Here is a 26,226-nt window from a genome sequence, read left to right on the forward strand (position 1 = left end):
ACGCCTTTTTTCAATAATTATAACTAGTCATCTACTATAAAAAGACATCTACGAGTAACACTGTAAAATGTTTTAAATTGTATATAGTGTCTCATAATGTCTACGCGTTTTGTCCCTTCCTGCTCGCCATTGGAGGGTGGAGGGGCACGTGATCAGTATTGCGATAGCGTCCAGGAACAAAACAAACCCTGAAGCGCTGACAGCTGTTGGTTAAAAGACTAATGTCACGTAATATCACTTAGGTGAGTTATGCTAATCTTCCTTTCACCCGGGATGATTCTGAGATGATTTTGTTGTTTTGGAGAGCGAATCGCCAGTGTTAGCAGGGGTTATGTGGGTTCATCCTCTCCTCCCTGCAGTCCTGTGATATAGCTGTCTATGTCGGTTAACTATAAATATCAGTTTTTTTCGTAGAACTAAGCAATTAATATATCCACTGTTAAGAACAGAAAGACGGTTGAAACAGCTGGATATGAACTACTGCTCGGGCTCTTCAGTGTTTTGTTGCTGACAGTTGGCTTCACATGTTGATATGGATGGTGGAAACTCCTACGTCTAGAATTTCCGCTGCGTTTTTTTACTTTTGTGGTTTCATTTTCTGTTAATGCCTTAAACGCTGTTAGTTCCCTGTAAATGTTATTGTTTTATCTGACAATTTACTCATGCTCATGTAATAAATCAATTTTACTTTATTTCTTGAAGGAAATATCTATCTATCTATCTATGATTATAGAAAGTTTTTACAAAAGCATATGCCTTGAAACACAAAAAGGGATGTTGCTGAATAGGAGTGACCTTTCCCTTTCATTGCATCTTTTTTCATATGAAATTGAAAGGTAACTGAGACTGTTATAATACAGAGCATCTCATTTTGTGTTCCACGGAAGAAACCGTGTATTTAAACATCTCTCGTTTTAAAGCTTCATGATTGTGTGCTGCAGGGTTCGGTGTGGATCTAGAGGAATGGAGTGATTTTATAACCATGATGTGGATACCTGTGTGGAGATGGAGGCTGTGAGACCCAAAAAGTCAAAGTCCAAATCCAGTGGGAAGGCACAGGTGAAAACCCACCAATATACATTTCTTACAACACTTTAAATCTGTTTTTTATTAAAGATGCAAATTTCTCATAATCATAAATGGTTATGCTTCATTAACAGGTCAAAAAGGAGAGACAGTCAGAGAGTGTTAGACAACCCCCGGGACCTTCTAGAGAAGTTAATGAGCCAGTGCCAGCTTCTGAGTTCACTGATGTCCCCCTCAGCCTTTCTCATGTGCCTCCAGCCCCTGATCTGAAACCACCCGCCTCTCAGACCTCACTAGACCATACTGACAAACCTGAAAAGGAACAAGAGTGCTTGTCAAATACGACTGAAAAAGTAAAGAAACCATTTTGCAATGAAGAGAAAGAGCATAAAACGCCATTACAAGACACTGCACCTTGGGTGGAACATGCTTCAGCACCCATTGAATCCCAGCAAAGTGATCTCAAGACTCTTTGTGCGAAACTTGAGCAACGTAGTGTCCCTTCTATATATCCGTCTATCCCATCTTCCTGCTCTGAGCCTCAGCTTTTGGAGGGATCGTACTCTATCACCTGTGGACTGCTAGATGCTTCCTTTATGTCAGTGGCCTCTGAGAGACAAGTAGCTCCAGCTGTTCTTCCTCTGGCTAACCAGGAATCCTCCCCGCCCGGCTTGGTCCCTGTGGAGGCCGCTGATGTGGAGAGACCCAGGGAGAGGCTTTACCCAGAGCTGCCCAGGACCTGCCAGTCTGTGAAGCCCTTCACTAGTGAACAGCTACGTACATGGGAACCCGGTTCTTGGTTGGGAAACGTGGAGATTCTTGAAGCAGAGTTCCAGAGTCTGGCCCACCAAGAAGGGCATGAGCTGTACGAACTGCTGCTGAGCTACTGGAGGTGCCGCAAGCAGCTGACACAGGCCCAGACCGAACTGCAGGCTGCCAATTCAGACTGCAAAAATGTGCAGAATCGCCTGTGGAGCTTCAAGGATGAAAGGCTTTCATTACAGGTGAGTCATACCTGCGTATTGGTCTATCCATCTTCCTGTCTGATTATTGTTCTTTTTATATATTTGTCTATCTGCTGTGCCTTTTATCTGTCTGTTTTCCTTCCTTTCTATGTGTCTCTTTCTATCATTTATTATTGTATTTTTACTCTTTTTCTATTAAAATGTCAAGTATATCTATCCATCCATCTGTTCTTCTATTTGTCTATCTATCTGTTGTTTTATCTAAATATTGTTCTATTAAATCCTATAAACTTTTAAATGTCAAGACAACCTGTCTATCTTTTTGTAATTCTGTCAGTGTCTGTCTGTGTATCTGTCTTTCTGTATCTGTCTAAATATAGTTATATTAAAGCTTAAAACTGTGAAATGTCAAGACTGTCTTTTTAATTATTTAAAAAAAGCATTTCTACAGTAGTTAAGGCAATATGAATTTCTAGAGTCAAATCCCATTCAAAACTAATTCAGCAATTGGTGAATGACATAACCCTGATCAGCTAAATGTTGACTTGAAGTAGTGTGATCACTAGTCTAATAAAGTTTTATAGTATGTCCGTGTCAAAACTGTAAACCCAGCTGTTTAAGTCACACCATGGCTGTAGCATAAAAATACATTACATTGCTCTATGTAATTCATCACAAACACACCTGTTTGCTTTACAGGGTGTATGTGCGGATCAGGCCAAGGTGTATGGCTACCACTGCTACCAGCAGGTGACACTGAACGAGGCAGCATTAGCTGAGCTGAAACATCTGTTTTGTGCAAAAGCAGAAATTCTCCATCAGACAGTGGCCCTGCACTCATACACCTCCATCCTGTCCCGTCTGCAAGTGGAGTCCTATCTCTACCGCTTGCTCAGCAGTAACCCCACCACCAAGAGTGTGGCAGTGCAAGAAACAAGCACAGGCAAGTTCACACTGATAAGTCTAGACTGTACATGAAACACAAATAATTAGCTAATGAGTACAATGACTTTCAGTAATACTTTCATAAAGTACACTGGTTGTTTGGTCTGATAAAACATCAATCTCTGACAAAAGTAACAATATGTAATTTTAAGGTGAATTAAATTACTAAATGATTTTGAGGCATATTAAATCTTAGTGTATTCAGTAGACGCTTCTCTGTCTGTGATTTTAAATGTCATGCTCTCTGTAGAGTTTTGTGCGGTTTGTTTTATGTTGAACTTCTCAGTGAGTCCAAAGTCTCAGCCCTCCTCTTTGCAACCGCTGAAGGAGAGCATCAGTGTGCTGTTCATCTTCACCCGGCGGGTCCTAGATGATTCTCAGTTTCAGGCTGACATCCATCTGTGGCTTCAGAGGCTGGTAAAGACCCCCAGTAACCAGCTGATCAACTGAAGAAAATAATCTTTATAATATAAGAAAATAATAATTAAGGATTTAATACTGTATATAAAAATGCAAAACCGCTATTTTAAGTAATAATATTTCACAATAGTACTGTTTCTACTGTATTTTTGATAAAAAAAATTGTAAGCATAGGAGACTTTAAAAAACAGCAACCTTTGAACAATAGTGTATTTAATTTATTTAATGCAAGCTAAGCTTACATTACTCCAGATTTAAAAGGAGATCTGTTATTCACCATCCAGGTATCTGTGCTGCATCAGGTGGGTTCTACAGGAGATCATCTGTTCATCCTAAATCACCTGCTCTGCTGTCCGGCAGGAGTGGGGAAATGGGCTGTGCCATTCCTACAGGTACCAAAGCAGAGCTGTGTGTGTGATGCACATGAGCTGAAATAGTGCCCTAGTAAATGTTAACAAGGAAAATAAAAAAGTATTGTCTGCTTGTTTTATAGTAGTCAATGAAACTACTTTGCTTCCATAGATCAAAGTTTTGGATAACCCATCTGGAGTGTATCACTTCATGCAGGCCCTGGCTATCCTCATGTCTCCAGTGAGGTAAAGATTAGCTTTACTGGAAATTGACCTCACGATCCATTGAATTTTGTCCTTTAATATCATCTCTATTATTGTTTATATCATCATCATTGACTGTGACTCAAAAAGCTATTACTTTGGTTTAATACATTTATAACAGAAAGCATAAATGGATGACACAGGCATTTTGGCTTTGCCTTGTCCATTTCATTGAATATGGAGTTGTGTGTTTGACATGCAGGCATCGTGTAGACTTCCTGGGACACATGACGCCCAGTGAGGCGAAGGGCAACAACAGTCGTTCAGGACCTGCATCTGGTAACTGGACGCTAGTGGATGAGGGTGAAGAGGAGGTGAGGGTCCAACCTTAAAACCGACATTTCTGCTCAGCCCCTGTCAATGCTTTCTAAGAGATTGACTGAACTCAACTTTTATTATGCTTATTAAATTATGAAAATGAAAAACAGAAGATTTAATTTTCTTTGCTAATTGCTTCAGACCTCACTGCATATATTGTCGTCAGGAATCAATATATATATTATTGTTAACTTTTGATTAGACTTCAAAGCCTGCTGTTTTGAGCCACTGATATTTCTTAGGATTGAATTTAGACTTCTGTCAGCAGACCAAAAGTGTCACTATTTTGTGGCTCTTATGTAACCACCAACAACAACTTTTTTGTGGTTATGACTGTATACCATACTCCCATATGATGCATGCTGTAACACTCAGGATGAAGACCCAGAAACAAGCTGGATGCTGCTGTCCGAGGATGATCTAGTTTCTCTGTTCTCTCAGTTTCCCTATGATGAACTCTTCAAACACTTACTGGGTATCTGCTCTAAAGGTGAGACTGTTATCATGCCACATAACTGAGGGGAGACCATCATGTCATTTTTGATGTGTGTCTGGCTCTCCTTAATTTACTGGCCAGTAGATTGTATAGTGATCACTTGCTATTTAAGGAATGGTTTACCAAGAAAGGCACATTTTGTCATTATTTACTCACCCTCGTGTGTCTTTTCTCTAAGAACACAAAAGAGGAAATATTGAGATATGTACCGGCCATTTTTGTCGATATAATGAAAATGAATGGGGATCCGAAATAGAAAAAAGCTTGGACTTGGAAATCTTTCGAACAATTATTTGTATATTAAAGTTGACATTTTATACCATTTCTGATTAGTTGAACTGTTAAATGTCACTCTTGCCAATAGGCGACTATCAGCCTCAAGCCACCACCAGTCAAAAGATGATGAAGATATTTGCATTTGCGTCCTCACTGGTCGAACTGCTTGCTGTCGGCTTACAGACTTACAACAGAGCACGTTATCGCCAATTTGTGAAGAGAATTGGTTACATGATAAGGTTTGTATGCTTTATTAATTTAATTAAGCTTTTTCAAAATGTTCATCTTGAGTAGCCCTGACAAATTACAGATATTATTATTAATGTGTATATTTTTGTTGGCATTATAGAAACTATTCAGTAGGCTTTCATAACTAGATACTGACATCACAATTTTTTTTTTTATTTTTTTTTGTACAGAGTAGACCTTTGAGAAGTTTTTTTTTTCTCCTTATTCTAGGATGACTGTCTGTTATGTTAGTGACCACTGGGCGCAGTACATCAGCCTGTCAGGTGTGAGCAGGACCACAATGCAGGAACAGTCGTTGTCAATGGAGAAGCTGCAGGTGGAGTTTGACCATCTCTTCCTGAGAGCAGTGCTTCATGTGCTCAAGGCCAAGAGGTATAGAGTAATTCCAGAACTGGGTACTAACTATTTGTGCACATGCTCCAGACATCAAGCTTTGGTGTTTATATGGGAGACGTAGGTTCACATCTGGCCTACACTGTGCCCTGAACCCATCACCCCGCTCTCTCACCAAATGATTTCTTGTCAATAAAAGATTCCAACTAAAGCAACACTTTACTATGCACATATTACACATCTCTTTCTGAAGCTGTGTCTGTTTAACTAACCTTTAACTAACCTTTATTGGTTGACAGACTAGGTATATGGCTGTTTATGTCTGAGATGCCCTATGGCACGTTATCTATCTCCATGCTGTGGAAGATCTTCTACATTATGCAGTGTGCAGAGATGGACGGTCTGGAGAAGCTAAGCTGTAGCCTGAGTGCTGAGGACTGTATTCTGGGGCTCAGAGGTGAGACACCAAGCACATCTAATGCTTGTGAATACAAAAAGAATAGTTTAGAGCAGTGGTTAAGGTCTTCCATCATCAAAGACAATATATGAAGACCCATATAAGATATTTGTGCTAAATCTGCAGTATTGATAAAGCTGCACACTTTAAGTAAAACAATTATAAATACTTAAATTCTGCTTAAATAACAATGTTTTTCAGTGTTTAGTCTTTTTTTTTATCAATTAATTTACATTGGATTTTCTGGTCATTTGTGATTTACAGTTTTTCGAAGACCAAAACCATGGTTTTACATAAAAGTAGTTTTTATTTGAATAAATTAAAATATGCCAGCTTATGTCTTGATTTGTAGCTCTTTTAGTTTATTTTAAATTATTTTAAGTCATCTTGAGACCCCCTTTGGAAGTGTGCTGAAGCCCCCGAGTGGGTCCCATTCTCCTGGTTGAGGACCACTGTTTTAGTGTGTGTTTATTTATGTCCAGAACCAAGCCATCAGGAGAAGTTTCAGCACTGGCTGTCAGAGATCAACAGCTCAGATGGAATCTGCCTTTTGACAACGTTTGCACACATGGCCCAGCCCAGACATACCGACGTAGACCCCGAATTTGTCAGGAATGTAGTGCTGGAGATATACGAGGTGATTTGATATTTTTCCTGAACTTTTACTGAAGACCTTTATGATGAATCCGACATCTAAACATAACATCAACCAGATGTTTTAAATGCAATAAATGTTTGATTACTCTTTTCTTTAAGGTGTCCTATGTTAGTATCACCACCCGTGAGATCTTTTCTAAAGTTGGGCGGGAGTTGCTTGCAGCTATAGCGACTGCCCACCCTCACATCATCTCTGTGCTATTGGAGAGACTGAGAGAGACCATAGAGAAAGTGGGCATGGTGAGTGAAGTACAGCATCTGTCAGTCCACCAACGACATAAGAACTGTTTTAAGAGTCACACTTGAACAGAACAGCTGTTGTAGGTGAAGCAGAAGGGAATGCAGTCTCAGGATACATTTTTTAAATTTGAACTGCTCAATCGTGTTAAAATTGTGTCAGTCAAGTCATAAGATGCAGATTGAATCGTAGGTGAGATCCCGATTATTTAGGGCAGTGATAGGCTTCTGTTCAATGTAAGGGAAGTAAAACAAACCATATATTAGCTTCACTTATCTGCCACAAAAATGTCTTTTGAATGATCTTCATTTGTGGGTTTTCTCAGCAAATGCTGAGACATTCTATTATTTGCCCTAATTATAATTATTTCTCCAGGTGTCACTGTACCTGTTCAAGGAGTTGCCAGTGCATTTGTGGACGCCAGCTCAAGCTGAGGTGGGCTTGATCCGAGGTTGGCTGTTGAACTTCACTCTCACTGCTGTGGAGAACAGATTAGCTTGCATCATACTAGAAGGCCTCAACTGGGGATTTCAGCCAGTGAGTCTCAGTCATGAATATGGAAAGACGAGCGCTGCTTAATTATCTAACAGATGTGTCTATGGATAGTTTACTTTTGTGCTAAACATTGATATTCCCTGATGAGGCGTTGATAGGCCTGATACAAACTAATTCCTCATGTGGTTAATCTGACCAATAATTTAGTTTTTTATGTTATAAGAAGTATAACTTTCTCTCTCGCCAACAGAATGGTTGCCTCTTTCTACCAGCATCTTTGCACAGAGAAGTCGCACTTTTAGTGATTGAGTCATATCAAAAATATCTCACGGACAAACCATATGGTGGCATCATCTCAGAAGGCATTAAACAGGTGCGTTAATTAAATGTTAATTAAACTCTTAATTAACATTGATTGTCATCAGCATGGATAAGGCTTTGTTTCTGTGTGTGTGTCTGGGGGGGGGGGGGATACAGACCATATTAATCTGTGTAAAAGGTCTAGTTTGCAGTGGTTCACCTTCATTCATCAGCAGAAATAATAGCCACAAGTTTAATAAGCCACTTGTAATAGTCAGTGGTATCCTAGTGCCATCTGTACTGTTATCAGCTCACATTTTCTGCATGTTAACTCTGCAGGTGTCTTACCTGGCTAACGTGGTGCGCCTTGGCCAGACTCCAGAATCCTCCTTTAAACAGTGGGCCTGGGACCTGGTTCTGAGGCTAAAGCTCCATGCCAGTGAAATAAGTCCTCAGGATGCCTGGTGCCCTCTTCCCTCGTCCAGCGTCCCGAGTGTGCCTGAGATCACAGATTTTCCCACCATGCACCCAGTGTTCAAAGCAGTAAAAGCGGGCATCCCCATCGGCTGTTTTCTGGCTATTGACATGACCACCAATGGGCACAGGTTTGGAAAGAATATTGTGACTCTTTTGATTCTAATAGATGAGGTGTAGTGACTGATTCATCATCAGTAGTGTTTCAAACTGGATGAAAATTCAAATGTAGTAACATGAATTCATTTTCAGTGTTTTGTATGTGACAGTTTGGAGAAGTTCTGCAGTGACGGAATATCTCTGCTAAAGACTCTGGTTCAGTCGCGTCATCTCAAAGCTGTAGTGCACATACTGGAAAACATTCTTCCTCTAGTCTACCACTGCCAGTTCTACCTGCTCAAGAATGAACAGTTAAGATTATTTAGGTTTACGTTGTCATATTTATCACTTTCTGTCCCTGGAATGTGTTTTGTATTGAATTAATTTATTTATTTATTGCTGTAGGTATACAAGTAATACCAGTGCTTTTCTCCAAATGTTAATCAGGTTTCTGAGCTGTATCCAGCTCTTCTTGCAGCTGGATAGTGGGACTCAGGGTGTTACCCAGCAGGTCACACAGAAGGTGGCCCAGCATCTGATTGGTACATCTACATGTGAGAACATCAAACTCCTAAACAGTGTGATTCAGGTGGGTTAAAAGACTTTCCATATATACAGGGTGCTTATTCATTATATACGATGACGTTTTAGTGCCACGTTGAAAAGAAAATCTAAGATTACGAGATTAAAGTCGAAATACTACGAGATTAAAGTCGAAATACTACGAGATTAAAGTCGAAATACTACGAGATTAAAGTCGAAATACTACGAGAATAAAGTCAAAATACTACGAGAATAAAGTCGAAAAACTACGAGAATAAAGTCGAAAAACTACGAGAATAAAGTCGAAAAACTACGAGAATAAAGTCGAAAAACTACGAGAATAAAGTCGAAAAACTACGAGAATAAAGTCGAAAAACTACGAGAATAAAGTCGAAATACTACGAGAATGAAGTCGAAATACTACGAGAATGAAGTCGAAATACTACGAGAATGAAGTCGAAATACTACGAGAATAAAGTCGAAATACTACGAGAATAAAGTCGAAATACTACGAGAATAAAGTCGAAATACTACGAGAATAAAGTCGAAATACTACGAGAATAAAGTCGAAATACTACGAGAATAAAGTCGAAATACTACGAGAATAAAGTCGAAATACTACGAGAATAAAGTCGAAATGTAAAGTTATAATATTTTGAGGGTAGTCCTTTATTGCGCACGTAAATGTCCCGGATTGAGAGCCCTGGGAGAAGTTGCAGGCCACCGGAATTGGTTTGAATACTGCTGCTTCCGAGCAGCCACATCATCTTACTAGGATGAGGAAGAGTCAGTTTTAAGGACTCGCGGAAACCGCTTATTATCAAGAATTTGATATTTATTAAGAGACTGAAAAGGAACAACTTTTTATCTTAACATCAGCTAACATGCTTTTAATGCTTTTTTTTTAATATAGTACAAATATATTTGGGATTATTAGCAGAAATCATACCATGTGGCATACTCGCAGATACAGTATGCTTGGAAATAATATTTCATATCTTCCATTGCATTCATCATTTGTAGTGTGCCAGTCACCCAATAGCAATAAGATTCGTGCTTTTGATAGACCTACTTTTAATGTCTCAGCTTTCAATATCAGTTTTATAGCGAAAGACAAATGATGTGTCTTACAATAATGTTTTTCAAGCTCTTTAATGATCAGATCGCCGTATTTATGTGAAACATTCATTGAATTAAACTGTTTTCTTTGTGAAAATTCAAAAATATGTGAACATTTATTCTTGTAATATTTCGACTTTACTCTCGTAATATTTTGACTTTATTTTCGTAATATTTCATGGGAAGATCTTATTGTCCTTCAGGCACACATTCTGGAGAGCTCCAGGCCCGGACGTGTCGGCGCAGTAGCTGTTCTTGAGTTCTGGCTTCAGGTTTTGACAGAGCAGAACCTCTGGCATCGAGACAAAGCTGTTCTCTTCCTTCTGGACCATCTGTGCCGTGCTGCATTCCTTCACCAACAAGAGGAATGTCTCCAGAAACTTCTCTACCAACAACATAAGGTTTTTTTCTTTTCTCTTGGCTGATGTTTAAACGGCCTTCTTTTAACAAACGGCTTGAAGCAAAATACTTAGAAATGTTTTTTTGGATTTGCCTTTTAGAGCGCTTTAGGTTACCATGGAGACAAAGGTTTGCTTTCATCTCTTATGTGCTGGATAGTGGCAGGAAATGTTACTCCATCCTTCATTGAGGGCAATTCTCTCACAGGAGAGGTATGTGCAGGTTATTGCTTATACAGCACATCTAGATCTGATTATTTTTAGCCATTAACTCCCTCTCTATGTTTTTATTTTGTCTTAAGGTGTGGTTTGCTTGGTTGGTCCTCAACATGGAGACAATGTTCGAGGAAGACTCTCAGCTGCGACGCTGTGTGGAGCATGAGCTCCTCTTGAACCCAGCTTACACACCAGATCAGGCTCTGAAAGTACGCTTTCATTCTGCTCTTACCTTCTTCTCTCCAGTACAATTATCAAGTGCACTCACATTAAAGAGAACGTTTTGAGCACATCTGAAATTATCAGGGAATGTTAAAATTGGTGGTTCTTTAGAGCATCGGTTCTCAATTCCAGTCCTCATGACCCCCCCCCCCCCCACTTTATTATTTAACAGATAACCAGCTCATTGGAAGAAAGCTCCGTGCATGAACTGTTCTGATTAACATTGTCCCTACACAGTGTTCATTGCTCCCTACTCCCTGAGCATGTAGTATCCAGTTGGATCCTCTGGAGTATCCAGTTTACTTCACTTCGAACATTCATGCAGTTTTGATTTGCAACACGCCACTACCTGCAGCATCTTCACACACAGATGAAAACTTTGTCCTACAGATTTTAATGCCCTTTGAATGGAAAATATACACTCCCTTTGAACTGGCGAAATATCTTGTGATGTCCACTTCGCAGGGCATTTATGGTCGCGAGGACTGGAATTGGAAACCACTGCTTTTAGGGTAAAACTCATCTACCTGATTTATAAGTCCTTTCCTTATGAAGCCCCTAAGGAGACATGGTGATGAAAAAAAACTATGTATCCATTAATCATGAAAAGTATCGTCATGGAAAGATAATAGGAATAGGAAAATGTTTTCATACATTCATATTACAATAAACATGTAATTAATTAACCTGTTTGTTTTCGGTTTGTAAGAAAGCCCAGGTGCGCCTTAAGCTTCAAGTCGTCCCGTCCCTGCAGAGACTGATGATCTATCGCTGGGCTCAACAAGCTTTAGCTACCTCTGCAGATCATCCACTCCTGCCTTTGGTGTGGCAGAAATTTTTCCAACTTTACCTCCGTCAACCTGGACCAGAGTTGGGGTACCTTAAACATTCTGTCATTTTTTTGGCTTGTTGTTGTGATTTTTTTTAGTACCTGGCTCCTTAAAATGACGACTTCCAAATGTTTTAGATTTTAGATTTAGATACTAAAGTGCAGTTGTTACTCAAGCATATTGGATTCAAAGAACATGTTGTACATGCTATAAGATGTTCACCCTGTTCCTCTTTCCTTCTTTTTTCTTTTTTTTTCTCCCTCCCCCTCATTTACCTTTTTGTACTCCTTTCTTGTTGAGAATTTCTCTCATTTTAATTCTAAGCTTTAAGTAGCAGCACTGATGAATCCCCAAACTGATGTTCCAGAACAACTTCTATCTTCTGCTGTCTGTTATGTGTTTAACATAATATCAGATGCATTTCATGTCCTGTGTTTGTCAGTATATTAATATATTGTATCTGCACAAAATACATTTTTACAATCTACAATCCTTCTAATGAACGAATTCCAGCACACATCAATATTTTGTCTTTTTTTGTTTATTACTTTTAAATTTTTTTGGGTTAATGCTCTGTTTCAGGGTCCCGATGACCCACTCAAGGTTTATTTTGCATTAATGATGACCGAATTCATTTATATTTTGCATTCGAGTAATGAATACTATTTGTGAGTTGTGTTACAGTGAATTGTTTGATTATGGGTATTTTTGAACCCTTGCATCTGATTTGTATTATTTATTCTTTGACACCATCAGGCTGGAGGTGAAAGGTTGTATTGGGAGGCGTTTCTTCCATAGTGCAGCCCATCTGTCCTTGTTAAAAGGCCTCAGACAGCGGCTGGTGGAAGTGTCTGACTTCCACCACGCTGCTAGCAAGGCTTTGAAAGTGCCCTGCTCGAGCAGTGAATCCAGTGATGGTCTGCTCACCCCAGGGACGCCCATCACCCAGTACATGACCTCTCCTGGTCTGCACACTGAGCTTGTGCGGTAATCTCCAGAGTTTTGTTCTCTCAACATCCATTGTTCTATTTACTGTTGAGTACTATTAAGAGATAAGTGACTACAGCAACATTCTTGATACTGTTACCAAGATGTGTTCTTCATTTGTATTTTTTGTACCATTTTAGGTTCTGTTTAATTTGTGAATAGAAGCCTTATCATTCAACCATATGTTATGACATGTTAGAACAGAAAAAAACGTTTTTAAATGTCAAACTCTTATTATTCAGGCTCTTCACTGTGTTTGGTTTGTGGCTGGATGATGAAAACCTTCAGAAGCAGGAAATTTACTTGCCCTCTTTGCCAAAGCAGTATGACACCCATCGCCTAGCCAAAATCATGCAGCGCCAGCAGGTGAGGGTTTGTTTGAGTCCAGCTGAGAGCATTCTTTCATTTTTATCTTTAAGAGGTCTGAGCTTTCCTAAGGAAAATGTCAAGCTATCTATTTAACAATTTTTTTTTATGTTTTTGAAAGTAGTTTCATATCCTCACCAAAGCTGCATTTGATCAAGAATGTATTGCAATTAAAAAAAATAATTTAAATCTTTTTTTTACATTTACATTCACACCATACTTTTTTTAATTCTTTAATGCAGACAAGAAAAAAACAGAAAGTTCTAAATAATTTTGAAATGTAAATCTTTTGTAACAATGAAGATGCTTTATTTTCACTAAAAAGTATTGATGTGTCTAAAAAATGACTGACCTCAAACTTTTGAACTTTCAAACAGTAATATTACTGTTTAAACATATATTTTACACATAATCTTTCTGGACATTTGGAAAATATTCTGCCACATCTGATACAAGAGCTTAGTTAGATATAGAAGAGTTGCATTTGCATTTATATTTCATTTGGAATAAACACTTGTAATGTTAATGTATGGAAAATGCTTCAAAACATTTTTTGATAAATGTCACATTTATAAATGAGCTTTTATTGCAATTATTTTATTTTCTGTTCAGATGCATATTTTTAGGTGATACTGAAGATATTTTTGACACCGTGCATAATGAAATATGAATTGATGCCAGGTCTGTGTGTCACCTTCATCTTTAGGAGGTGTGGATGGAGCATGTGGACATTGAGCGAGTCCAGCATGAGCTGCAGGAAGTGCTCAGTCTGTGGTCAAAGGTCAAGAGTGAACCCGCGATCTCCCAGAACACCAACTTCTCCATCTTCACTGACTTCATCAATCCTCTGGCTGGTACTGAGCCCACTTGTTTATTTATTGCAGTCAAAATATGAAATTAGCAATTTTACAGTTGTTTGCTTTAGGCACATTTAATTAAAACTCGCACGACTTTCTAAGTCAGAGACTGCATTCATGTAAAAATTCATTTTTATTTTCAGCAAAGGAGCGTATTCTCACTCATCTGAGAAAGCATGATGCTCCCCAGGGGGCGCTGTTGCTTGTGCCTATGAAAGCTCCAGTGCCTGACATTCCCACTGAGAGCTTGTCTGACGAGAAAATCTCCACTGCCTTAATTCAGGAAGACCTTGCTAAGCTCCAGCATCAAGCCAAGTAAGACTCAATACATGAGCACTTACTCTCTCTCTCTCTCTTTGAAGCATGTATTAATTGATAAACTGATGTCAAAACTGACGTATAGTCTGCAAGTGCATGTTAAGTAAGTCTCCAGTGCTGTGTAAAATAACTGGTGCCTCTCAGGTAAGGTTACTCAGTGATATGCTCTATTGTTGTATTTGCATCTTCGTATGTGCTAAATGGTGTTTTAAATCACGACTGTGTCCTCTTCTCAGGTTGGCAACGGTCCGGGAAACCCAGCAGGTCGTTCTAGACAGTGAACTGTTAGAGGTGTTGCCGCAGCTCTACATAAACCGAGAAGACCAGCTCTCAATGCAGTTAGAGTGCCGTGGCAAAGGCGGACAGCCCTGCCAGGGTCCCGCACATATCACTGTTAAGGTGAATATCTGCCATTTTCTATCCTTCTGCTCTGTGCTGTTTGTAATGGTGTACGTTGTGCTTCTTGGTTAAAACATTGTACACACATTTTTTAAATGTTTAAAATCATGTACATTCACATGAGATGGAGACCTCAGTCATCTTCAGGAGCCTAATAAAAGTTTTTTTTTTTTTTATTGTACGTGGAGTGGGTTGCCTAATGGGAGCGCAATGTTGTGATCACATGACCTGCTGAATACTATTCACTTTATCATAGTAACCCCCCATTATTAATTTTTATAAAACAAAAAAATTAGAAATTATTAGAGGTCTTTAAGGGTCAAAAGATTTGTACCCGAAAAAGACCCGTAATGTACTACACCGACCCGACCTGGACACGTCTATTATTTGAAAGCTGGACCCGAAGCCGCCGAGAAGACACAAACCCGACTGGACCCGATTGTCACATATTCCACCTTAAATTGCTATTACAGTCAATAAACCTTTTTGTCTTACCTAATTTAAGGAGCCGTAGTCTATCCATGTCATTCCTCTCGTTATTCCAAGTCCAAGCTTAATTCACTCATTATTTCAGCTTCAAAAGTCCACTTGATGTCACGGTGACGGATGACAGATGCAGCTGTGCACATGTCCATTCTGACTCGAGTTCGCTCACATAATAACTTCGACTGTTTGCCCTTTTGAACTATAATAACGATTGCTCGTTCAGTGCCATGGCCGCTGACATTATTTATTTGCTATCATCTCTGTGCTCTCTGCTCTGTGTCGAGTCTGAATCTGACCACTAAAACTTTAAGATTAAACGGTTCATTTATACTGTTATGAAAATGGGAGAAAATGTTAAGCGCAGTTTGTCCCTCACTGATTGCCATAGAAACATGAAATGTGCTCGAGACTGCACATGCGTGCTAGCTAGATCGGCTAGCTAGATCAACCTAAAATATGCTTTTTAACGCAATTTGAGCGTCATAGAAAACATTCATGTGACAGTTGACCTCAGATCTTGTTGCTGATTTTGAAATATATTAAATATGAGTCTGCAAGCATTATTACCGTGCGTGCACTTGCATTAACTTTGAGTCTGCATGCTCTGCTTCTAACGGCAGGCAGAGAGAGAGAGAGAGAGAGAGATGGCTTTAGTTTTTTTGGCTCACACTTTTTTTTTTTTTCTAATTTTACAAGTTGCAAGTTACAAAAAACACAAGCAGTGTCTGATCACGGCCGGGTGTTCTCCGAGTCCGATGACTCCGAACGCACGGGTATTACACACAATGTTAAACAGACCCGGGACCCAAAGTGATAAATTCGAACCCGACCCGGACCCGGCTGATCATTTAAAATATAGACCCGAACCCGTACAGTTTCCATAAAACATATTTTATTGTATTGTCCCAGTTTTAATGCAAGTAGAAAACCTTTTTATGAAGTATGCTTACTCAGCGACTTTAAGATTTTACTAGAAAGAAATGTTGTTTTTTAATCATAAGTTTATTTTAAAAAATCTAGTCTAATTTTAACTACTGTATTTTTGTGTTTATTTGGTATTTATTTTGTGTTTATGTAACTCTTGTATTATTCAAAATTTTGCGATGAAGATAGCCTTAGATGCTGACATGGCAATAAAAATTAATTACTAATACTTCTACTATGTCATACCCACTGATCAACAGTGGTGATGGAATCCAGCCTGTGTCCAAATTCCATCTGTCCAACTGTATTCCTGTCTTCTCTGCGTAAATATTATAAACAATTTTGGCAACCCCTCAGAAAATCATACGTTTTCATGAGCTCTCTCTCTCCCTCTCTCCCTCTCTCTCTCTCTCCCTCTCTCCCTCTCTCCCTCTCCCCCCCTCTCCCTCTCTCCCTCTCCCTGATTGTGTTCTGCAGTACTCAAGAATGCACAAACTGGATCCAGTGCAGAATCAGATACAGTGCCTGAAGAGTGATATTAAACAGCTGCAGGCTGATGGGATCAAGGCTCCTCCTCAAAGTCTGGCTGAGGCAGCCGTGCACACAGAAAACTTCATCACGTCAGTACCTGCTCAAATCAGTTTCTACACATTCTATTTGTTCCACTAAATGTAAACATCATGTTTTCTTGTTTAGGGCCTTGGTTAATGCTTACAAGCTAAATCCTTCCCCTGGCATCCTGAAAGTGGGCCTCACTGTTTTCTATCAGATAGTGTCCTTTGTGTGTGAGGACACACAGAGACATCCACCAACTCGCCAGTTCTTCACGTCATGTATAGAGATCCTTGGTCAGGTATTGTTTTCAACCCAGTGAACTATATTGTTATGTTACTTTATTTATTTAGCCCTAATTGTAATCAAATATAATGATGTTTTCTCCGATTATGTTTCATTTAAATTGACTTTAAAAAATGTAAGTGTCTAGTTTTATATTTACAGCTCTTATGTCTTAACTGTTAGCAATATATAAAGCTTGTCTTTGGCTGTAGGTCTTCATCCGGGATGTCCAATCAGAATGTAAACAAATGCTGAAGACCATCCTGCTCAACAGACACCTCTGTAACCTTCTCTCGCCCTACTTCACTCCAAACGCCTCTCCTGCAGAGCTGGTCTCTCTGTACCAGGAAGTGGTCAACACCCTCCACATAGACAGTGGTGATGTCGTATTCATGCTCCTCACAAAAGTAATTCTTCTTTACTGAATAATGTAACAAACACATTGCAAATGAAAGCATTATGAGTTAAAAGAAATTGATGTGTGGAGAAGGTTTCAATTCTTCGTTCATAATTATGTGAAGCAGTGCTGTCATATCCTTGATCACAATTTTGTTAGCATATTCCCATATCAAAACCCTCAGAGTAGTTTATAAAATGATTTTTGTGCAGAAATTGTTGGAACATAAGAACAATAATATCTAAAAATAAAAAAAATTACGAGACATTTAGCACTCTTCAATTACCTTACGCTGGATTCTTCCCATTGCCCTCTGAGAGTCAGATTTTTTGCTTTTGGATATGTAGCCAATATTTGCAACTTATGAAAATTGAAATGAATAATCTGCTCTGTTTCTAGTTTGACTTAACTCAGTGGCTGTCGGTGACCCAGCCTCCGTTCTCTGAACGTAGCCAACTGATGGCAATAATCCATCAGGCTCTGTGCACCTGTGGGCTGGAACCTGAGCCAGAAGTCCTCATGCCCTTCAACATATTCTGCAAGCACTGGACTGAACTGCTGCTTTACCAGTTTCCAGACCACTACAGTGATTTCCTTCGTCTGCTCATGCAGAGTATGTCTTTCCTTCTCTCTGATCCAGAGTCATCCATTGTTTGTTTGTTTTTTTGGATTTGATTGGTTCAGTGTCAAATGATCACAGAGAAACCCTCATTTAATCACCTTATTGTAATGGTTCATTTTTTTTCATTTACTTGCAAACCTTTTAGGTCACAATCACTATTTCTTAAAAAGTAGCAAATGTACGTGCGTTAGATATTCTAAGTATCACAACTGCAAATGTCCACTGTCTGCTATTATATTTATACATGTAAAGTCTAAATCAGTCCAGATCTGCTTTAGCATGATGTTTGTAATCGTAATTTAAAAATTAAATGTAAATGCCAAAAACTACATTTGAATGGTTTGCCATAAGTGGAAATTTACTTAAAATTCTATATATTTTTTAAATGCTATTTGTGTTCAGAAAAATTGACTGAAGAATAATTGACTTTCCTGCAGGCTCTTCTTTGCAGCTTCTCAGTCCAGAGTGTTGGAGGACGTCTCTAATTGTGCTGGGCTGTTCTCCTCATCCTAAGATAAAGGCAAATAAAACCCGCTCCATCCTCCTCTCCCCTCAGCAGGTAACGCAACACACTCCTTATTCATTCAACATGCTCTTTTAGTCTTAAATACTTCAAACGGAGCCGGAGAATTATGATTGTACTTCGTTTTACTAGGTGGATGAAACAATTGAATGGCTCTCAAAGTACTTCCTGAAGCTCCGCCTGTCTAACGGAGACTTCAGGAGCTTTGGTCTCCTCTCAAAATGGGGGCTGTACATTGAGGAAATCAAGATGTTTTGGGAAGATTTGATTACCTACATCATTGATCTGGAACTAAACAATTGCAGCAAAGAACCATTAGGAAGTCCAAGACTGGTCAAAGGTACAAATATGTATTTCTCTGTTATTCGTAGCAACCAAATATTTATAGTGCAGACAAAAGTTAGGGGTCAGTAAGATTTTCAGGAAAAATGTATCACAGTTTCCACAATCACTTTAGTATCACAGCAATACATTACATTTTAACATTTTTATTTTACAATATTACTGTTTTACTGTATTTTTGATAAAAAAAAATGCAGTATTGGTGTGCATAAGAGACTTCAACTTCAACAGACACCAAACTTTTAACCAGTAGTGTATATATCTGTATAGCAACTAATTGAATAATTCAATTAATGAATGTAAAATTCTCTTTAATGTAGCTCTTGAGAGCCTGCATGCAAAAATGGCGAAACTGTTTGAACCGTGGATTCTGTTCCTTGATTCTGACAACACTAGGTATGCTTTGATGTGGCTCAGTGGTTTGGTTATTATAGCACTGATGACAGAAGTGATGAGTAACAACTCTCTTGTGTATGTCTCAGTCGTCCTCACTGTTCTCCCTGGCTTGAATCTGATGCCGCAGCTGCAGTGAGCTTAGTGAGCTTATATGCAAGCTTGATGGAGACTTTACATGAGAAATTCAAAGGTAAACATCCTTGGAGAACAGGACAACACAGAAATGTTGATTCTATCATCCATTTTCTGCTCAATCTTTTTTTTTCAGCCATTGAAATACACGTTCGGTTCAAAATCCTTGTGATCAGTATGACATTTTGAAATCCATAATGTTTTGGTGCAGATCGCTTGTTGCCAGGACAAAGAGGAGCTCTGTGGTTTCATCTCATGCATTACTGTGAGACCTGCACCTCTCCCAAGATGCCAGAGTACCTGCTGTACACGTACCACACTGAGTACAGCAGTTTGCCATGGAAGGACCTGCATCCAGATCAGACACTAATGAACCAGTTTTTCAATGTGAGAGACTTACAAACCTCTTAAATCACATGTATTACTTGTACATATATTATCTCTATACTGTTTCAAAACCATTTAGACCTATGTACACCATCATTCAGGTATTTGGGGTCGGTGAAATTTCTATTTTATTGTATTTTAAAATGCAAGTTATTCCTGTAATGGCAAAGCTGAATTTTCAGTGTCACATGATCCTTCAGAAATCATTCTATTATGCTTATTAGGTGCTCAAGAAACATACGTATCTTATTATTATCAGTGTTGAAAACGGTTGTACTGCTTAATATTTTTTGTTAAAATAGTGTTATATTTTTTTCAGGATTTTTTGAGGAATAGAAAGTAAAAAATAAACACATAATTTTGTAACATCAGAAGTCTTACTGTCATTTTCTATCAATGTGTAATGAGTCCTTCAGTAAAAGTTTTTTTTTTACTTTAAAAACAAAAAATCTTACAGACACCTGACTTTTGAATGATAGTGTACATGCATTTAGACACTTCCAATGTAGTCTGACAAATAAATTGAAGATGATGGGTTTTAATCCTACTTTTAAGTCTTTTTTGTACTAACTATAAGAAAATATGGATACTTTAATAGATGATTGTCAATAAATTATTTGAATATCATGCTGTTCAGGTGGAGAGGGGAAGCCCAAAGAGTTGTTTCCTGTTTATGGGAGAGCTGCTGTGTGAGGTGAACTGGGTCAGTGTACTGAGTGACGCTCTCAGCCCCTCAGCTCAGACAATGGTGGTCTCTGTCCTCTTTCTGATGGTGTTTCTGGCCAAAGAGGATCTCAGCAAACCTGTGAGTGTTTGACCTGCACCGGACACTTTGTGCAGCATTGGTCTGCTCACTACCTTATTCAACTACCTCTTCAGTCAGTTTGTAATAAAGAACTGCTCTGTGAAGCTCTTATGCACTACAATTATTTTATCTGCACTGTTGTTTACTTCACTGGTTTGCACACTATATGCCATGTGCCTTGTGCTGCTTTATAAATTTTATTGCTTTAATCTGTATCTATCTGTATTTTTATGCTATACTGTTAGTGTTATCTGTATGCACCAAGGGTCTGAGAGTAACACAGTTTCAATTATCTGTATGTATGTGCTGTTCATATGGAAGAATTGACAATAAAGCAGACTTTGACTTTTTTTGACTTTGACTTTGAGTGGTCACCTGTTTACCTTAAAATGGGTGCCTATTAGAGTTTAATCTGCTATGATTTACTTCTACAGGAGTCTTCTGTCCTCAGTCTCCTGGACCAATCAGCTTCTCTGCCTTGGCACCTAGTAGATTTTCCTTCTTATCAAAATGTTACACGTTACGTCAGCACACATTACCCAGCATCCCTTGTTCTCAGTCCTGATACTTCTTCACAACATGTCATCAGACTGCTAAGAATGGCTGCTGGATTTGAGCTGACCACACAAATGTTACATCACAAGGTTAGATGAAACACTATTGTCAAGTAATCTGTAAATTAAAAAACTACTTTTTTACAGAATCGTGATTTATATCTCTTCTTTGTTTTGTGACTGTTAGGACATGACTTTAAAGTGCCAAGCCTTCTTTCACCTAATGGTGCAGTTCCTGAGCTCTCTGGATCAAAATGGGAACATCAGTCTGGCATCTCTGGAGACAGAAATGGAGAAATTACTGGAGTACATTGTCATTTTCAACCCTCCTGGTGAGGAGAATGTTTCATTTCTCTTTCACATTCATTTTCTTGTCATATCCCTCAGCAGGCCTTTCAAGAATATTGCATAAGCATAATTTGTAGTTCTGTGTACCAATGCATTTTATAAGAATGAAAGTACTTATTTGCTTCAATAGCACTTAGGCTATGTTCACACAGTTCTGGTTTGTTTTTTAGATCCAATGTGACAAAGTCATGGCAGTTTGTTCAGTTAGTACCCAGTGTATTGGTTGCAATAGTAAAGACAAAGGCATCAGCACAATGCCAAGAGTGAGGAAAGAAAACGAGATGAGTGAAGATTCAGATACAGACAGTATGGCTAATTAATGTATGATGGTAGATATGTATCTGTTCCCAAAAACATTTAAAATACCATATACTGATTTGCATCCTTGAGTATTTCCTGTTAGAGAATTCTAAATGTATATTTTTACAACATGTATAGGTGCATAGAGCAGAGCTATAATTTCTGAATTCAATGCAGGAGCAGATAAGGAACATGTCTATTTACTATCCATTCTACAACTGAATCTGTTTTTAAACCAAAAACAAATGTAGTTTGTGAAAACTTTATTCATTCATGCATTCAATCAATATTTGATTTAATATTTGAATTAGTATTGTGTATTATTATTACAGTTTAAAATAACTGTTTTATGTTTTTAATATATAAATAATTTTTTTTTTTTTACTCCTTTGATGGCAAAGCTGAATTTTCAGAAACCATTACTCTAGACTTGATCCTTCAGATGTCATTCTAATATAATGAACCGCAGAACAGCATTCATTTGAAATAGGAATCTTTTGTAACATTATAAATCACTTTTGATTTAATATTTATATTTATTCATTTAGCAGACGCTTTTATCCAAAGCGACTTACAGATGAGGACAGTGGAAGCAATCAAAAACAACAAAAAGAGCAATGATATATAAGTGCTATAACAAGTCTGAGTTAGGTTAACACAGTACACGCAGCATGGGATTTTAAATAATAAAAATAAATAAAAATTAAAAAATAACCGATAGAATAAAAAAAGAATAGAGCAAGCTAGTGTTAGAGATCTTTTCACATACACACACACACACACACACACACACACACACACACACACACACACACACACACACACACACATATAATTGCATAATAAATAAAAAGAAAATAGAATACAAAAAGATTAGAAAGGTAGGTAGATTTTTTTAAAGAATAGAATTAGAATAGTGAGTGTTAAAGTTAGAGGGTCAAATAAAGATGGAAGAGATGTGTTTTAAGGCGATTCTTGAAGATGGCTAAGGACTCAGCTGCTCGGATTGAGTTGGGGAGGTCATTCCACCAGGAGGGAACATTTAATTAAAAAGTCCGTAAAAGTGACTTTGTGCTTCTTAATTATTTTATTTTATTTAATGCGTCCATGTTACCAAACCTAAACTTTTGAGTCGTTGTTAGTATTGGTAATACATTATATAACCACTAGTTACTAGCCATTTTACTATTACTGTTGTTTTAGTTAATTATTTATTTACAGAAAATGTTTTTTTTTAAACCACGTCAATGTCTAATCAGCATCTTAACACAACAAAACAGGCAGTAACAATATCTCTCTTTATGTTGAATGAACTGATCTTAATGTATCTCATCCTCACGTTCAGAGACAGACCTCCAGCAGCGACACATGGCCACATGCAGTCTGTTTGCTGAGTTGCTGACTCTGCTGAATGAAGCTGGCATATCTACAGCAGAGGGACTCGGGACTAAACTTCACTCCTGGGTGGAAAAGCGAGCTCGGGGTCCTTTGGTTCTTCCCCTACTAACTGCTGCGTGCAGATGCCTGGCCTCAGTGCGTCATATGACACGCACCACTGAGGCCTGTATTCTCTCCTACTTCACTGATGGTAATAATAGCTCAAACGTGTTCTGGGCTTAGTTACAGATTTTAAACCGTCTGCCTGCATAAGGCTTTAGGAATTATTCCTCTCCCTAATCACATTGTTAGGATCATAAAAGATAACATCTGGACTGTATCAAAACATTTTCATGGAACCATTACAGAATACAACAAGTTTTAGCATCTTATAAATCTTAAGTCTTAAATATCCACAACTTCTAGCAATATCGTGTGTGTTTGTTCTTTTCAGGTGGATGTGCTGATCAATACTCTGGTTGGGGGCCCATCCTGGTCTCTCTTCAGGTTCCTGAACTGACTGTTGAGGACTTCATTCAGGAAAGCCTGAACCTGGGCAGTTATCTCACCCTGTACGTGTACATCCTCCAGAGGCTGAACCTGGAGCAAACCCTCCTGAATGAGAAGAAGACCTTAGTGCTGCTCAACACGTGGATCAGTCAGGTCTTTCCTAGGTAGTATACACTATCACATGTAGTGTGCTCTTTCATATGGTGAAGGACACACACAGAAACCCAGTTTTGGAAGTAGTGTAGGAATGCAGAGTTAGTAAATAGTTACTGTGTGAGTGTTTATGACCCAAGCGAGTGTGTTGTCTGTTCCTGCAGTGGTCCAGCTGACGAGGCAAAGCTTTTTTTATGGTGCCATAAATTCTTGGAGCTTGTGCAGATCCTGGTGGATCAAGAGGACGCCTGTGCACTTGACACACTGATTCTCACCTTAATGGCGTTCCAGAACCGTCTAGCCCAGCTCGGTGAGGAAAGACAGAACTCAGGCATCTTGGGAGCCATTGGCCTTGGGAGGAAATCCCCACTTTCTAGCAAGTGAGAGAAGATTGAGAGTTGTTGAAAAACTACTGAAATTACTGTTTTAGTTTGATTTCCAGAACGGAAGTAAATAAAAGAGGTAACATAAATTATGTGAATTGCATCCCTCACATTTTCTGTTCTTCCTGCGTTTCAGTTTTCGGGTTGTGGCGCGCAGCATTTCAACATTTTTGCTGGTCCAGGTGCCCTCAGAGAATCAGCTGCGTCTTCATCCAGGCACAGAGCTGCAGCTCCCAGCTAAAGCCCAACAGGTAGGATATTCCAGTGAATGGGATAAATGTATAGCCTCATCAATAGACAAGATTTACATATTTTCTATATTATTGGCAAAGTTTAGGAAATTTTCTATGTTGAATTTGTAAAACTGAATAAAAAAAATAAAAAAAATGGAACATCATATTCCAGTTTTACTGCTTTTGCTTTCAATCGGTTAGATGGGGATAGGTTTAAGATATTTGATGATAATTAGTTATAGCACAAACAAATCCCCTGTAAATTGTGCTGTACCTTGAATGACTGCTTTCTTTTTTCAGGCCTTATCTGTATTGGAGCAAATGCCAAGTAATAAGCAGTATTCAGAGCTGCGTGTGTCTGTGAATCAGGCCATTCAGTTCATCAAGTACCCAGGTCACTGTCTGTGTGACAGCAACCGTCTTCTGACCCTGCTAGTCAATGCACTCTACACTGACCTTCATTACCTAGACATCATACGTTAGCTATAACCTCAAAACAAGAGTTCACTCCGGCAGTCAAGCTCTGCAAAACCCACCAAAAACTCCTGGAGAACAGGTCTAACTCCAGATGAGTTTAAGGGGTTTTCTGGAAAAGAACCCATTAAAATCATGGGTTTAGACCCTGAGGCAGTGGTCATTTTTTAAACTGTGCAATAAGTTATATAAATATGTTTTTCTTTCTCTCATGAATACCACACTTGCCCTTCTTTTTTCTTAAAACGCCACCCTTAATGTATCCAGATCTTCAGTGTTTCAGACCAGAAATATCACATAAACATGTCCACACAGTTTATGGTCTCATTATAATATTATATTCACTTAGATTTTATGTACATGATTTTATGATATGAGGATGTTTTAGACATCGCATGTTGGGGTGATATTTGATGATGATCCACTGAATCACAGTCGCAAAGTAAATATACCTCATAGCATGATTTTGATTGATTTGTACAACAAATATTTTGGTGAATTTACAAAGTATTACATTTCATTTCTGTAGATTCTTTATGAGCTCATGCAAATAAACTAATAATGGCTGGACATCTACATTGTAACGTGAAGAAGTGTATTTTTTAGAGACCAATATCTTTTTAACTGCATTTATTATTTGTATGGAGGTGTTGCCAACAATGTCCACACAAGATGCATGTGATCTGCCTGATAAGTGCTCTTAGTTTTTTACAGAAGTGCTCCCTTAAAGAATGTTTCCTTTCCTCTTTTAAAAACTTTGTTTTTCCAGAGTAAGATGGTTTTATATTATATAGGCATATGATATTGAATGAATGTGCTCGTGTGAAAATCTATTTCTTTGCTATACTATTGCCAGCATGGCATGTCTGTATATGGTTGTAATTTTATTGACTTAAGTTTATAGGTCAGCCCTTCTGGGGATTCACTGTATGCTTTTATAATACAGTCTGATACTTCCTCATACCACAGCATTCACTGGTTTCCATAATACTGTAGCATACCATGTTGTGCATTGGATTTTTGGTAAGTTCAACTGGTTAGATCCTCCACAAGTGTACAGATGTGCTCAAACATTAACCCTAATCAAATCCCAAAATAAAATTAACATGATGTTCAAATTGTCAATGACATTGTCATGCTATTGAAAAAACAACATATAAAAACAAGCAAAACAGGGGAAATAAGTCTAATTTGGAATAGAACACCTTAAGTTGTTTCCAATGTAATATTGTTCCTCTTGTACCATAATTGCTCTTTTGTCATCCATTACAAAATACAGTGTCAAATTATGTTAGGTACATAGAAATGTAAATTAAATTTATGCATTTAGCAGATGCTTTTATCGCTTTTATCCAAAGCGACTTTCAGTGCATTCAGGCTATCAATTTTTACTTATCAAGTGTTCCCGGGGAATCGAACCCCCAAC

General features: G+C 38.4%; 1 protein-coding gene and 1 long non-coding RNA gene across 2 annotated transcripts in view; one reads left to right on the forward strand and one right to left on the reverse strand.

Moving 5' to 3' along the window:
- The window catches only part of LOC132139489 (uncharacterized), a 64,560-nt gene that overhangs the window by 26,016 nt on the left and 12,318 nt on the right, over positions 1–26,226 (reverse strand). The gene's annotated exons all lie outside the window — the stretch shown is intronic.
- Positions 106–25,565, forward strand: epg5 (ectopic P-granules autophagy protein 5 homolog (C. elegans)). Its single transcript, XM_059547856.1, has 45 exons — positions 106–242; positions 942–1,059; positions 1,161–2,030; positions 2,691–2,938; positions 3,227–3,353; positions 3,641–3,748; positions 3,879–3,952; positions 4,173–4,284; positions 4,664–4,778; positions 5,149–5,299; positions 5,520–5,681; positions 5,942–6,099; positions 6,582–6,736; positions 6,856–6,996; positions 7,370–7,531; positions 7,740–7,862; positions 8,129–8,394; positions 8,533–8,673; positions 8,810–8,951; positions 10,228–10,425; positions 10,525–10,635; positions 10,725–10,847; positions 11,570–11,736; positions 12,447–12,677; positions 12,920–13,043; positions 13,750–13,897; positions 14,044–14,215; positions 14,455–14,617; positions 16,505–16,647; positions 16,724–16,880; positions 17,077–17,271; positions 17,661–17,874; positions 18,321–18,442; positions 18,539–18,746; positions 19,069–19,144; positions 19,231–19,334; positions 19,488–19,663; positions 20,301–20,468; positions 20,903–21,112; positions 21,210–21,354; positions 23,016–23,258; positions 23,502–23,721; positions 23,875–24,090; positions 24,230–24,344; positions 24,627–25,565. The coding sequence occupies exons 2-45, from the start codon at positions 1,006–1,008 to the stop codon at positions 24,807–24,809; spliced, it is 7,641 nt and encodes a 2,546-aa protein (XP_059403839.1). The 5' UTR covers positions 106–242; positions 942–1,005; the 3' UTR covers positions 24,810–25,565.

Source organism: Carassius carassius, chromosome 4 (assembly GCF_963082965.1).
Source record: "Carassius carassius chromosome 4, fCarCar2.1, whole genome shotgun sequence".
NCBI classification, from domain to species: domain Eukaryota; kingdom Metazoa; phylum Chordata; class Actinopteri; order Cypriniformes; family Cyprinidae; genus Carassius; species Carassius carassius.

Excerpts from the sequence above, each read along its gene's own strand:
- epg5 (XM_059547856.1), top strand. The coding sequence starts at position 1,006 with ATGGAGGCTGTGAGACCCAAAAAGTCAAAGTCCAAATCCAGTGGGAAG. Across the intron at positions 6,100-6,581 it reads CTGTATTCTGGGGCTCAGAG|AACCAAGCCATCAGGAGAAG; the intron begins GTGAGACACCAA and ends ATTTATGTCCAG. Across the intron at positions 24,345-24,626 it reads TCCCAGCTAAAGCCCAACAG|GCCTTATCTGTATTGGAGCA; the intron begins GTAGGATATTCC and ends TTCTTTTTTCAG.